Below are 14397 nucleotides of genomic sequence, written 5' to 3' on the forward strand. Positions count from 1 at the left end.
AAGTCTATAATCAATAACAAGAACACTACCCTGCAAGTCCTTTGAGAGATGACCCGAAGTTTAAATACTTCGGTTTATAGATTTTAGGAGTTTGTGCTTGTGACAAACAAAATTTTTGTATGAAAGGATTATTGTTGGTTTAGAGACTATACTTTACAACGAGATTTTATTAGTGAAATTTTAAACCATCAAAAATCAAATCATCAACAGCACAGGCTTTATAGAACGCCAAGAGGTAGCATATAGTGCAATCCTATTATGTGACAATTTACTTAGATTTTCACTCTTTTTTTATGATATCAAAAAACAACTAGCCCTACAGAAGTGTGCTTTACGAACACTTAATAAGTGATATTCGCCACTAAAATATGATTTTGTTGTAGTGTCCATCAACGTCTCCACTTACGCCCGATTAATTTTAGTGATCCTAGCTTCATTGTTTTTTTTTTTGCGTTATTTCTAACAGGTCAAGCAAATGTTGATTGCGCTTCTCAGTGAATCTGAAATGAAGCCAGCAGATGAGGTGATCGGGTTTTTTTTTAATAACTACAAAACGACGTCGTTTCAGTCCTTTCCAATGGTAAGGATGGACGGAAATTAATTTAGGGATTACTATGAGTCCTAAGAGGACAATTTCGAAGACGAATTTGAGTAATTATTGATTTCAATGATCACTTTGAGGCTCGAGTATAAGTTCAAGGACTATTTTGAGATTTCACTCTTAAAAACCTAACTAGATATTTGACCACATATATTTTGAAAAAAATATTCTGTTAATTTTAATATTTTTGATATGAAAATGGCCTAATTATAAAATTAAAAGTAGTGTAGGAACCTAATTGAAAATAAAAAAAAAAGTATATAGGCCTAATTAAAATTTTGATAAAATTATAGGGACAATGAAATAATTAAGCCTAAAATTAATAGTATTAAAAATATTAAGAATTTAATATTATGAAGGAAAAATAATAGAGATTTATATAAAGACTAATTTGATTAATTTTAAAATTTTAAGGATGAAAATGATTTTTATATATATATATATTCAGCGACTATTTTTGACTAAATAAATTTATAACATGTCAGATAACACGTAGCACACGTGGTATGTCATGTATTACTGACATGACACATTAACTAATTATCTTGTGACATGTGATATTAACCTATCATGTCATCATCTACTTTTTTGTCAGAATTTAATGTAAAATTTATTTATAATGATTTGTTTGTCTAAAACATTTTTTACAGACTAATTTAGTGTATTAATCTAAATTTATTGTTTCGGGCATAATAAATTAATAAGGTAAATAATTAATTACATAACTGGATATTTTTATGGGCCACTGCAATCTTTTTTTTTTGGGCCATTGTAATTTGTGTATTAGAACAAAGACTACTATTTTTGGACATGCATCACTGTTAAAAATCTCACTTCATTATTTAATTCTTTTCTCATTTTTTAAACCAGCGGACCCTCGACCAAAAAAAAAAAAAAAAAAAAAACAAGCGGACCCATGTATATGTTGAATCGATTTTTTGTCATTTGAACCAGACCAACCAGTATATTAATAAAAAAAATCGATTTGACCACATGTTTATCTTAATTAATGATAGAGAGCTACTCTAATAAAGACACCTAAACGTCTTTTTTTAAGATATTTTTTAATAATTAAAATTTTACATATGTAATCGATTAAAGCATATTATTTCTGTCATAATTAGATCGGACAAACTAATTTGGCTAAAAAATCGATGAATCAAATTTTATATCGATCTAAATTAATATCTTTTTAAAAAAATGACTATAATACCCTATCATCGAAAATGACTAAAATGCTCATATTATATATATATATATATATATATATATATATATATATATATATATATATTTTATCATTTTCTATAATAAGGGTATTGTAGTAATTTTTTATAAAAAAATATTAATTTAGACTCTGTTCAAGATTTAATTCATCGATTTTTTGGTCAACTCAATTTGTCTGATTCAATTTCAACAAAAATAACATAATTTAATCATTTATATGTATTGAATGTTAAGTACTAGAAAATATCTTTAAAAAAAGATGTTTCTTTATGTGAGTGGCTCCTTTAATAATATACTAAGTACAACATAGGTGTGATTATTCTAAATTAATATGATGATCAAATATTATTAAAATAATAATTAAAAGTTATTAAATTGATTTTTGCTTCAAAATTGTTTAATTAATAATTTCTATGTTGCTTGCAGGTTTTGGTCATTGGGTATAAAGAAATTTGGAGCCCAAAATATTGACAAAACATTTAGCTCTTGGTACAAAAATGTTCTAAACAATGTGGCTGAATGGTTCTTATGTTAATTGGGCCAGGAATACCAATAAGAAGCCCAAAACCTTTTCTTGAAAGATCAACAAAGCCTTGGTCCGAAATTGAAGAAAAGAGAAAGAAATTAGTGCTGCTTTCCACGGTTACTCTCTTTCAATGAGTTATGGAATTCAAATTTTAATTAACTTGAATTTATTGCATGCCTTGGAAACAGGAAAGACAAAGTTTCAAATTGATTTGATGGCCTTTAATGTTTTACACGTTACTAGGCAAAGACTATGGAAAGTTGGTTTTAATTGATTTTAATTGATTTTACTCATTACTTCCAAAGTTTTCTTTTCTCTTCTATCTTTTTTCTCTCTTCTTCGGTCATGTCACAGGAAAGAAGAAGAAGTAAGTTATCAAAGAAACCATGAGAGGAGCTAGGAAGAAGCAGAAGGCTAGGGTGATGGCCCTGGCAAAAGGAAGATCTACAGTATGGCGTGGCTGAGATCTTTACCACTAATGGTAAGAAGTGGTGAAGAAGCCTCAAGATCACCATGCCTAAAAATGGTAGCAATCTAATTCGGTCAGAGAAGAAGATCCCTGGGGTATGGCTCGTTTCTACTTTTTGTTCATCTATCACAGAAGGTAGCTACTGTAGCTACGTGGGGGAAGAAGCAAAAGTGGAGCAGATGGAGCTGTCAAGGATCAAGGGTTCATCAAGGGTCAGAAATCCTTCTTGGGGACCAAGTCAAGATGGAAGGCTCAAATTGATGAAGCTTGATGAGAAGGGATGAGAGAGAGGTAATTGCATGTTGGCTTTTACTTTCGGTTTCCTCTCTCCTCTCTCTATCCGAACCGATTTTGTGTTGAAAAAGAAGAAGTTAGCTCGGTTGGACCGGTTTCAACTTTGGAAGCTTCCCCTTCTATAATAAGGGTGAATGGCCAAGTCTTGAAATAAGGAGAGAAAGCACAGAATTCTCATAGCTACCCAAGCTAACAGAAGTTCTTCTCCTTCAATGTGTTTCGTTTTGTATTTTCTTTAGTTTGTCTGTCTTGAGTCTCATGGTGAAAAAGGCAAACAGAGTGAGGTTTGTAAGAAAAAGCCAGTGAGCAAAAAAATGCAGAGGGTACAAAACTAAAGAAAAAGTCATAGATGTCTTAGAGGTCCTTTCTACATCTGTGTTGTGTATCATGATTCTGTGAGAATCCCCTTGCAAGTTGGGTTAGCACTTAGCAGTTGAAAACTTGGCAGGTGACCAAGTCAAGTTCAGGATTGGGGATAGATTATGGACTTGTCTCGGATAGGAAGGGTAGTTCCTAGGGAGAATTGGTGTTTGTAATCTGTATGATTATAGTAAAATTTCATCATTGTTGTGATGGAGACTGGATATAGGCTGCATTGCACTTAGCAGCTGAACCAGGATACTTCTTGGTATGATTCTCTCTCTCTTCTATTCCATTTCTGGTCATGTTGCGAAGGAGACAAAATTGAAAAATATCTCTTGATTGGTCACGAGACAAAAAGAAAATGTCTCTTGACTAGTTACGAGACGAAAAGAAGAAAAATCTCCTGAAGCACTCTTAAAAGGCAAAAAGCGTTCTCAGCGAAAAAATGGGCTAAGATTCAACCCCCATTTTCTTAGCCACTGATTACCATCAAATGGTTTATTATTTTGGTACACAATTAATTTTAACATTATGTTAGCATTTTTAAGAAATCAATTGCCTTTATCTTAAATAATGTGGTCTGCTTTTGTTATTCTGAATACAATAAGGGACAGTACGAGGCAACAGAGCATAGGAGTGCATTCAATAAATGCAATATATGGGGCCTGTCTCGATGCTTGAATTGGTTGAATTTGTTATTGATTATAGTCACTAAATCTTGAATTTGTTGCTATTTTACTCAAATAATTACTTAGCTAAATATTTTTATTGCTGAAAGTCATTACTGAGTTGAATTTGTTAGTGATTGAATCTTGCATTTGTGGTTGAATAATCACTGAGTTAATTTTTTTTTTGTTGCTAAAAATCATCAGAGTTGAATTTTTTATTAATTATCATGACTGAACCTTGAATTTATTGCTGTCTTTGCTCAAATAATCACCTAACTCCTTTAAACTTTTACAGCATGACTTTACAGTTAATGTATTTTGTACTGTGTTCCTTCATCATTGTAGCTTGTGCCTTTGACTCAAATGAAAAGATTTGTCAACAAAATCTCCCCGCAAAAGTGAAGGTGGCAGCAGCTCTAAATAGATTGAAGATCCCTCACGTCGATTGCAGCAACACAGGCAAGCAGCTTTGAATAGAGCGAAAAGCTCACTTGACTGCTCTCAATTGGAGATTAACCGGCATTTAGATCCATCATGATTCCACCATTCTATGTATTTTAATAAATTAAAAACAAAAGATTGAAAAAATTGGCAAAACATAGGCCAAATATTTAATATCAACTGTACTATAGGCGTTGATTCATTGTTGGTTGTAGTAGAAGTTATCTGTAATGTATGAGTTTAGATCCTCTAAAATTTGAATTTTTACTTTAGAGAGTAAATTGTGATTTTTCACTCTTGAATAGTTTCTTTCTCATATTTTCCCTAAACCCTATAAAATAAATGGTGAGAGATCACATTTTACTCTCTAAAGTGAAATTTAAAATTTAGAGAATCTAAATTCGTAATGTATTATCTTGAGGAAGCTTATCCTCTTATAGCAAATATTAAATTCATACATGTAATCAAAGTATGATATTTGTCAAATACATTTGAACTTTTCCCATCAATTTTCATTAGTTTTAATCAAAACTCTAGTATATTGATTGATTCATTTGCGAAATATAAAAACAGCTTCATATGAAGCACGTAACATTATTAGTTCAATTCAAAATGATACATGATTCTCGTTCATGGTGTTAGCTTGTCATTTAGTTGGAGAAGAAGTAAAGAACTATAAAAACTCCATTTTGTTCTGAGGTTCCAACAATGCTCATCATCAAATAGAAACTCAGAATAAATTGTATTAAGAATTAGGATAATATATGTTCTCTTCTCTTTATCAATTATAACAACAACATTAGTACTAGTATTTTTTAAAAGAGTAAAGTATCGTTTTTGTCTCCAACGTTTGGGGTAAATTTTATTTGTGTTCCTAACTTTTAAATCGTTCTATTTCTATCCCCAACGTTTGTAAAAGTGATTCAATGTTATTCTGCCATCAATTACACATCACGAGCGCTTTAGTTTGAGTTTTGAAAATCTCTTTTTGGAGTTAGAATACAAATGTCTGGGATAGAATCGATGATCCACTCCGAAAAATAGCTCATCAAAAGTTGAAACTAATTCCTACAACATTTACATAATTCACTTTCCTAGGGACATAATTGAATCTAAACACAAATAGTGGGTATAATATTAAAATCGAACACATCCAAGTGAGACCTAATTGAGAATGAATACATCCAAGTAAGAATAATTGAAAAATATAATCTGATTTGTTACTATAATTGATAGTAGGATAACATTGAATCACTTTTATAAACGTTAGGGATACAAATAGGACGATTTAAATGTTAGGAACACAAATAGAACTTAACCCAAACGTTGGAGACAAAAATAATACTTTACTCTTTTTAAAAGAACCAATTAAAAAATATATATAACATAATCAAAATAAAAATATTAAAATGAGTCAAGGGCAAGGCAACACCAAATCATATGAATTGTTGCATGTTCTTCTTTAATAACTACATTGCATATACAAAACTTCAAGATACAAATATGCATGACAACGATAAATTCAAATTCAACAATGGCACACGATTAGTTGTTTACTAAGAAGTTCATTAATTTTGTACTTCAAATTCAACAATGGTACAAGAGGCACACACGGAGCCATTTTGTTTAATCATCATTAACTTTGTTTGAAAACAACAACACAAGTAATAGAGCTTCTTCAGCAACAACACCCACAATCATCTCATCATCATCATCATTAACCACTAAAACTAATAAGCACCCTCAACAACATTCTTGCTATAATAATGGTTCCAATCTTCTTCATCAGCATTCCTTTGTCTTCAATTACCACACTCCATCAAGGTCAGAAGACATACACTAAATAAAATCACAGAAGACTTACCGGAAGGAAGAGCGGTGAACGACGAAGAGGCTGATAGACGAGCTGCAACGAAGACCGGCGAAAATGCTGCTGCAATGGTGATGAAGACCGGGTTGGAGGCGGCGACGTTCAAGCTGCGACGAGGGAAGGTCACGATTCTACCTTGACCCTCAGGCGGAGACGGCGACTTTGCGATGAGGTCGTGAGAGTGAGAGACCGCAGCGGTAAGAGGGGAGGAACAGCGAGAGGAAAAACCCAAATAAAACCGTTTATGACCACAAATAAAAAAGAAAAAGAACTAGTAAAGATGAACTGTGTTTTGGTTTGATCAATGCTACGTGTCGAGCATTAATTGGTAGAAATAATGTGTCTTAGAAAAAGATGTTTCTTGTGTCTTTATCTGATTATCATGAGCCAAAACCATATGCTAAATCATATGCTAAATCGATATGGGTTGTATCGATTTATATATTATGGGTGAATTCAAACTGTGTACATCTTTTAGTAAATTGAATCACATTTTTTCGAATCATCCTACACCATACTAATTCGATACACCCTCATTTGATTTACTACTATAATTTGTAAATTGAATTTGACTAATTTCATATAGAAAAATGCTATTTGTACAATAAAATTAGCTATTAAAATCAATCACCAATGTATTTGTGTATAAATACATGTGTAGTTTAATTTATTTTCAATGTGTATTTGTATTCTAATATATATTTTATATTAGTGGCGAATTTTGGTATACACATAACATAACTCTTCTATATATATAGTAACATACATAGCATAACTCTTCTATATATATAGTAATATGCATAGGGACATCTACGTAACATTTTCTACTTTGGGTGATTCATCTAATATTAGGATGACTTCGGTTTATATAAGTGTTTTACCTAAATTAAACATATATAAACATTTCTTATACTAAACTTATAAATGGTATTAAGTATAGAATTTTTTCGAGTATCTAGAAATATTCATTGAAGAGGCTTCAAATTCATTTGAATTATTGATATCCTTGTCAACAAGATTTGTTTTTTAAATTCATTATTTTCTCAAACCAAAAAAAAAAAAAAAGGAAGAAGAAGAAGTTACACACAATAGTCATTATTCTTATATTCTAGTAGTAGTAGAAAATTTTCATAATTTTAGTCACGACAACTCATCTTTCAACTACAATATTTAACCCAAATTCTCCTTTGTATATCAAAGTTTAACTAACATCATTTTATTTATGTCCCAAGTTAGGAGCTATTTATGAGTATAAAGTATCGATCTAAGTCGAATTCCATGCCATAATATTAACTAACCCATTAACTTAAAATGGGAAAGAGCAGAATTGCCATGGTCATGCAGGCCCTTGCTATGATAGTAAGCCATGAAATCTTTGAGTGATGTATCCTTATACACTGGAGGGTTATCCTCAGACAAGAGTTCCTTGATGGGTCCATACATTCTTGTTTGGTGACGATGAACAGTGAAAAAGCATGCCACTGATACTCTTGGCCCTACATGATTTGCAAGCACACGGTGCTCCACACTCTTGAATTTGTCGTTGGACATTAGCTGTAGTATGTATCATATTATAGCAACATATAAATTCAAATCTAGTAGTACTAGTCTAATCATGCATTTTCAACTCAATTTAAAAGAGTTGGACTTACTTGAAGCAGATCTCCAATGTTGACTACTATAGCTCCATGAAGAGGAGGCACATCAATCCAGCCATTTTGGGTCAAAACTTGGAGGCCACCAATGTGATCTTGAAGCAGAAGAGTTAGGAAATCCGGATCAGTATGTCTGGTAGTTCCCATGGTGAGTTCTGGCTCAGGACATGGTGGGTAATAATGGTACAAAATTGAGTGCCCTTTTGCACAATCCAAGCTTTCAAGATGCTCAGCTTTAAGTCCAAGTGCTTCTGATAGCAATTCAAATAGCACCTTCCCCAAAATCATCACTTGCCTTGAATATTCCATTGTCACTTCCCTGCAAATTAAACTAGGTAGTTATGTACTCTGAACTAAGAGTCATGTTATAACTACTTTTTTTTTTCAACCAATAGCCAATCTTTTTAAATGATTTTATTTACAAAATTTAAATTATAAACCTAAATACTAAATTTCTTAAGGTTAACTAACTAACAGTTAGTTTACATACTTTTGGTGAATTAATTACTAATTAAATCCATAGGATATAGGATTAACCAGTAACTACCTACCTGCATGGGGGAGGCAGTTCTTGAGGATCAAGGGGTTCAGGGCCCATAAGACAGAACAGTGTGTCTCTCCAATTAGCATACTTTGATTGATACAAATCAAAGTTGCTAAGATACTTCACTTTCTTCATCATCTCCCTTGTGTAGTACTTTGCTTTCACCTCCTGTGCCAGCTCATGAAACTCACGCGCCGCCGTCAGCGTCTCTTCCAGAAGCTTCACGGGGATCCCGTGATTCACCACCTGGAAAAACCCCACGGTCTCCGCCGCATGTCTTACCGCCGCCACTACTCCGGCGCGGTCTCCGGAGATATCCTTGAGGTCGATGACTGGAATACTGAACTGTGTAGGTGTCGGTTCTCCCGGAGATGGATCGCCGGCGGTTAGCTCTTCCGGGGGGCGAATGAAGATTTGTGGAAGTTTGGTGATGCCGGAGTCAACGAGGCCTTTGACTCCGGCTTTGGATTCATCAAAAGCCTTCAATTGTCTCAAGCGATCGTTGATTGCGGGATTTCCGGCCCCGGTGACAATCATTGTGTTTGTGACACTGTGACGGTGATGAGTGTTAAGATTGACCTTTATCTCTCTCTGGCCTCTGCATCAAGTAACAAGATTTTTTTTTATATTGGCATATCGCACGTGCTAATACTGTCCAAGGTTGTTATTAGTCTCACCTCTCACGTGATCTAAGCGGTTGCCAATTTGGAATTTGCTATGGGCAACCTCCATCACAAAATGTCTGAAAAATAATAAATTTAAAATAGTACGAATTTCCAGGGTAAAAAGAAAAGGTTGGTAAATTCTCATTAGTGGTAAATGAAAAGAAAACTTGTTGAGAAGCAGAGAACCACATTAGAGAGATAAGGTAGGTAGAGGAAAAAGAAACTGAGCACGTGTTTTTATGGATAACAGTCATAACACTTAAAAGAGTATTTGGACACCGCAATGTGCCGTCCAAATTACACAATATCAACCAGCAATTTGTATCATAACATGGTGACTACTAATGAAGAAGGAAGTAAAGTAGAGCACGAATCTGGTTATGACAGGCAAAGGGAGCTTAAGCTTCTTGATGACTCCAAAGCAGGTGTGAAGGGCCTTGTTGATGGCGGTTTGTCTAAGCTTCCAAGGATCTTCATTCATGAAAATCTTAACACATCTTCCTCTGCTACCAATGACAATGTTACTATTCCAGTCATTAACTTGGGATCAATGCATGAGCAAGTTAGCTCACGGCTTGAGATTATTGAGAAGGTGAAAGATGCTTGTGAGAAGTGGGGGTTCTTTCAAGTAGTCAACCATGACATTCCACAATGTGTTTTGGATGAAATGCTTGATGGGGTGCGCAGATTTCATGAGCAGGATCCTGAGGTGAAGAGAGAATTCTATTCACGTGATATTTCGAGAATGGTGTATTACAACACCAACATGGATTTGTACACAAGTCCTGCGGTTAATTGGAGGGATACACTCTCTTGTGTATTGGCTCCAAGGCCTCTTCATCCTCTCCAACTCCCTTCAATCTGCAGGTATATGGTTCCAACAACATGCTAGTACTTAGTCAGTTACATTGAAATTTTAATTAGTTCATGATATCCCAAAAGAGCTGGTGCTACTTATAAGTGAACAGTACTAATATTTGGTCATCACAACTTAATTGACATAATTGCTGCATAATCGGATGACTAGAATTTTGTGTTTTAATTTCTAGCTATTCATGATTGTAAAATCTAATTTCCTTGCAGAGATATAATAATTAAGTACGCAGGGTATGTTAAGAAATTGGGATTAGTTCTATTTGAATTGCTTTCTGAAGCATTAAGCCTTAATCCCAATTACCTCAAAGACAGAGATTGTGCAGAAGGGCTTTACATGCTTAATCATTATTACCCTCCTTGTCCTGAGCCTGAACTCACTCTGGGAACAAGTGGGCATTATGATTCCAGCTTCCTCACTGTTCTACTACAAGACCAAGTTGGTGGACTTCAAGTCTTGTATGAAAGCCAATGGATTGACATCACTCCCATTCCTGGTGCTCTCATTATTAACCTTGGTGATTTGATGCAGGTATCAATTTTTTATAGATAATTTTACACACTGCTTTGTGGCTATGTGAATTCATGTGTCAAACATCATTTTTCACAGCTGATCACAAATAGTAAGTTTGTGAGCTCGAAGCACAGAGTTTTGGCTCAAAAAACAGGCCCGCGAGTTTTGGTTGCATGCTTTTTTAGACAGCATTTACAACCTGAGACTTCAAAAGTGTATGGACCAATAAGGGAGTTGGTTACAGAGGAGAACCCTGCAATGTTCAAAGATATCACAGTGAAGGAGTTGATTACACACAGATATACCGTTGGGCTAAATGGTGTCCGTGCACTAGAACACTTCAAGCTATAATAAGAAGTGCGACACGTGGCTGTGGCATGCAACTTTATGTTGTAATGAACGTTAACAAAGCATATTTTAATTCAAGAATATTTTTGAAACAATTAAATGATAGTGGTTGTTGAAATTTTTTATGACATTGGAAAAAAGTTGTGTATAGAAACTTCAATTGTTCATACTGCACGGACAATCATTTTGCATTACGTATATCTGTCTGAAAAATAATAATTTTATATTTAAATAGATATCTAATTTTTCTATATTTAATTTACGACTGTTAATTAATTTGATTATAGTTTTTACATATTTTCACCTTTTTTTTCCTTATGGCAACTTAAGTTCATAAACTCGATAAGTTTAATTTAAAATCGTACTAAATTCAGGCGTCAAAAAAGACTTCTAGAGAAGAGAGATAAGGTTGAGGAAAAAAGAAACTAACCACATGTTTTTATGGATACCACGTAGTATAGAGTATTTGGACACCCCAATGTGCTGTCCAAATTACACTGTTTTATCATTACTCAGAAAGGGAGTGGAATTGAAGAACATGATGGCTACTGATGCAGAAGAAAATCAAGTAGAACACGGCTCTTGTTATGACAGGCAAAGGGATCTTAAGCTTCTTGATGAATCCAAAGCAGGTGTGAAGGGCCTTGTTGATGCTGGTTTGTCCAAGATTCCAAGGATCTTCATTCATGAAAACCTTAACACATCTTCCTCTATTACCAATAACAATGTTACTATACCAGTCATTGACTTGGGATCACTGCATGAACAAGGTAGCTCACGGCAAGAGATTATTGAGAAGGTGAAAGATGCTTGTGAGAAGTGGGGGTTCTTTCAAGTGGTCAACCATGACATTCCAGAGTGTGTTTTGGATGAAATGATTGATGGGGCGCGCAGATTTCATGAGCAGGATCCTGAGGTGAAGAGAGAGATCTATTCACGTGATATTTCGAGGATGGTGTATTATAACACCAACTTTGATTTGTACACAACACCTGCAGTTAATTGGAGGGATACACTCACTTGTGTATTGGCTCCAAGGCCTCTTGATCCTCTCCAACTCCCTTCAATCTGCAGGTACATATGGTTTCTACTTTCTTCTTTCTATTTGTAGAAAGAACAGTACAGAACTCCATCATGCTAGTGGTTCCAACAACATACTAGTAGTTAGTTAATGTAAACCTTAAGAGATAGAGAAGAATCAAAGGAAAGAGTGAGAGCTAATCTTTGTAGAAAGTGAATTATCATTCAGATCTTTTGTAAGTGTATAAAGAGTTATTACACTGCAGAGTTATATATATACACTTGTACTAAGCAAAGCTAAGCCAACCTAACTGCTATAACTACTTAGGTTTTTTATAAATTATAACTTATTACAGACCGTACACATTCAAGAACTTATTTTCAAGAACTTAAAAGACTCATAAGCTGAACTATACATTAACAGTTAATTTTAGTTCATGATATGAATTTTATTAGTTATTACTTATTAGTAAGTTTAGTGTATAAAATAAGCCAAAAAGAGCTGCTGCGACTTTTAAGTGAACAGTAATAATATTTGGTGAGATTGATCCTATTGAAGTCTTCTATTCATAACTTGATAAGACAATTTATGTAGTGTCTTATAGTAAATTTGGTCACCACAACTTAATTGAAATAATTGCTCCATAATCTTATAATAATTTTGTGTTTTCTAGCTATTCATGATTGTAAAATCTAATTTCCTTGCAGAGATATAATAATTAAGTACGCAGAGTATGTTAAGAAATTGGGATTAGTTCTATTTGAATTGCTTTCAGAAGCATTGGGCCTTAATCCCAATTACCTTAAGGACATAGATTGTGCAGAAGGGCTTTTCATGCTTAATCATTATTACCCTCCTTGTCCTGAGCCTGAACTCACTCTGGGAACAAGTGGCCATTGGGATTCTAGCTTCCTCACTGTTCTATTACAAGACCAAGTTGGTGGACTTCAAATCTTCTATGAAAACCAGTGGATTGATATCACTCCCGTTCCTGGTGCTCTCATTATTAACCTTGGTGATATGATGCAGGTAGTGATTATTTTATCAACTTTTTTATAGATATTTGTACACACTGCTCTGTGGCTATGTGATTTAATGCTTCAACATCATTTTTAACAGCTGATCACAAACCATAAGTTTGTGAGCTCCAAGCACAGAGTTTTGGCTCGAAAAACAGGTCCGCGAGTTTCGGTTGCAAGTTTTTTTAGACAGCATCTTCAACCTGAGATTTCAAGAGTGTATGGACCAATAAAGGAGTTGGTGACAGAAGAGAATCCTGCAATGTATAAAGATATCACAGTGAAGGAGTTGGTTACACACATGTATGCCATAGGACTAAATGGTGTCTCTGCACTAGAACACTTCAAGCTATTATGTATGAAATAACAACTCTGAAATCTGTTAAGTTGTTTCATGATATAGAACTCTGAAAACTATAATCTGTTAAGCTTTTATGTCTCTCTGGTTATCTAAGATCGCATCAACTAACCTTAAAATTTTTCCATGTTGGCATATTGCACGTGCTGATGCTGTGCAAGGTTGTTAGTCTCACGTGATGTAGGCTGCTGCCATGTGCAAGCTCCATCACTAACTAGATGTCATACTAAACAATCATTTTGCATTACGTATATATGTCTGAAAAATAATAATTTTATATTTAAATTACAACTTTTAATTTGATTATAGTTTTACAATATTTTCATCTTTGTTTTTCCTTATGGCAACTTAAGTTCATAAAGTCGATGAGTTTAATTTAAAATAGTACTAAATTCCGGGGTTAAAAAAAGGTTGGTAATTTCTCACTAGTGGTAAATGAAAAGAAAACCTCTTGAGAAGCAGAGAATCACATTAAAGAGATAAGGCTGAGGAAAAAAGAAACAGACCACGTGTTTTTAGTTTTTTATGGATAACCAAATCCGTAGTATAGAGTTTTTGGACACCCCAATGTGCTGTCCAAATTACATTATTTATCATAAGTCACACATCAACATTATTTTATCATTCTAGAACATGGTGATTACTAATGAAGAAGGAAGTTATGACAGGCAAAGGGAGCTTAAGCTTCTTGATGAATCAAAAGCAGGTGTGAAGGGCCTTGTTGATGCTGGTTTGTCTAAGATTCCAAGGATCTTCATTCATGACAACCTTAACACATCTTCATCCTCTGCTACCAATAATGATGTTAGTATTCCAGTCATTGACTTGGGATCACTGCATGAACAAGGTAGCTCACGGCATGAGATCATTGAGAAAGTGAAAGATGCGTGTGAGAAATGGGGGTTCTTTCAAGTGGTCAACCATGACATTCCACAGTGTGT

At 34.1% G+C, this 14397-nt stretch overlaps 3 protein-coding genes across 4 annotated transcripts; 2 read left to right on the plus strand and 1 right to left on the minus strand.

Moving 5' to 3' along the window:
- Nucleotides 1–7538: 7538 nt before the first annotated feature.
- LOC130982723 (1-aminocyclopropane-1-carboxylate oxidase homolog 1-like) lies at nucleotides 7539–9267 on the minus strand. The gene is made up of 3 exons (XM_057906795.1): nucleotides 8666–9267; nucleotides 8112–8433; nucleotides 7539–8013 (listed from the first exon to the last, which is right to left on the minus strand). The coding sequence occupies exons 1-3, from the start codon at nucleotides 9193–9195 to the stop codon at nucleotides 7753–7755; spliced, it is 1113 nt and encodes a 370-aa protein (XP_057762778.1). The 5' UTR covers nucleotides 9196–9267; the 3' UTR covers nucleotides 7539–7752.
- Nucleotides 9268–9586: 319 nt separating this feature from the next.
- Nucleotides 9587–11074, plus strand: LOC130982722 (1-aminocyclopropane-1-carboxylate oxidase homolog 1-like). Its single transcript, XM_057906794.1, has 3 exons — nucleotides 9587–10190; nucleotides 10407–10728; nucleotides 10807–11074. The coding sequence occupies exons 1-3, from the start codon at nucleotides 9607–9609 to the stop codon at nucleotides 11059–11061; spliced, it is 1161 nt and encodes a 386-aa protein (XP_057762777.1). The 5' UTR covers nucleotides 9587–9606; the 3' UTR covers nucleotides 11062–11074.
- A 187-nt stretch (nucleotides 11075–11261) lies between these two features.
- LOC130982721 (1-aminocyclopropane-1-carboxylate oxidase homolog 12-like) lies at nucleotides 11262–14396 on the plus strand. Of its 2 annotated transcripts, none has more exons than XM_057906792.1 (4): nucleotides 11262–12132; nucleotides 12787–13108; nucleotides 13199–13454; nucleotides 14125–14396. In XM_057906792.1, the coding sequence occupies exons 1-4, from the start codon at nucleotides 11492–11494 to the stop codon at nucleotides 14166–14168; spliced, it is 1263 nt and encodes a 420-aa protein (XP_057762775.1). In that variant the 5' UTR covers nucleotides 11262–11491; the 3' UTR covers nucleotides 14169–14396. The 2 variants fall into 2 exon arrangements, with proteins under 2 accessions (XP_057762775.1, XP_057762776.1); XM_057906793.1 differs by having other exon boundaries at nucleotides 14087–14229.
- The last annotated feature ends 1 nt before the right edge of the window (nucleotide 14397 follows it).

This window comes from Arachis stenosperma, chromosome 5 (assembly GCF_014773155.1).
Source record: "Arachis stenosperma cultivar V10309 chromosome 5, arast.V10309.gnm1.PFL2, whole genome shotgun sequence".
In the NCBI taxonomy this organism is placed as follows: domain Eukaryota; kingdom Viridiplantae; phylum Streptophyta; class Magnoliopsida; order Fabales; family Fabaceae; genus Arachis; species Arachis stenosperma.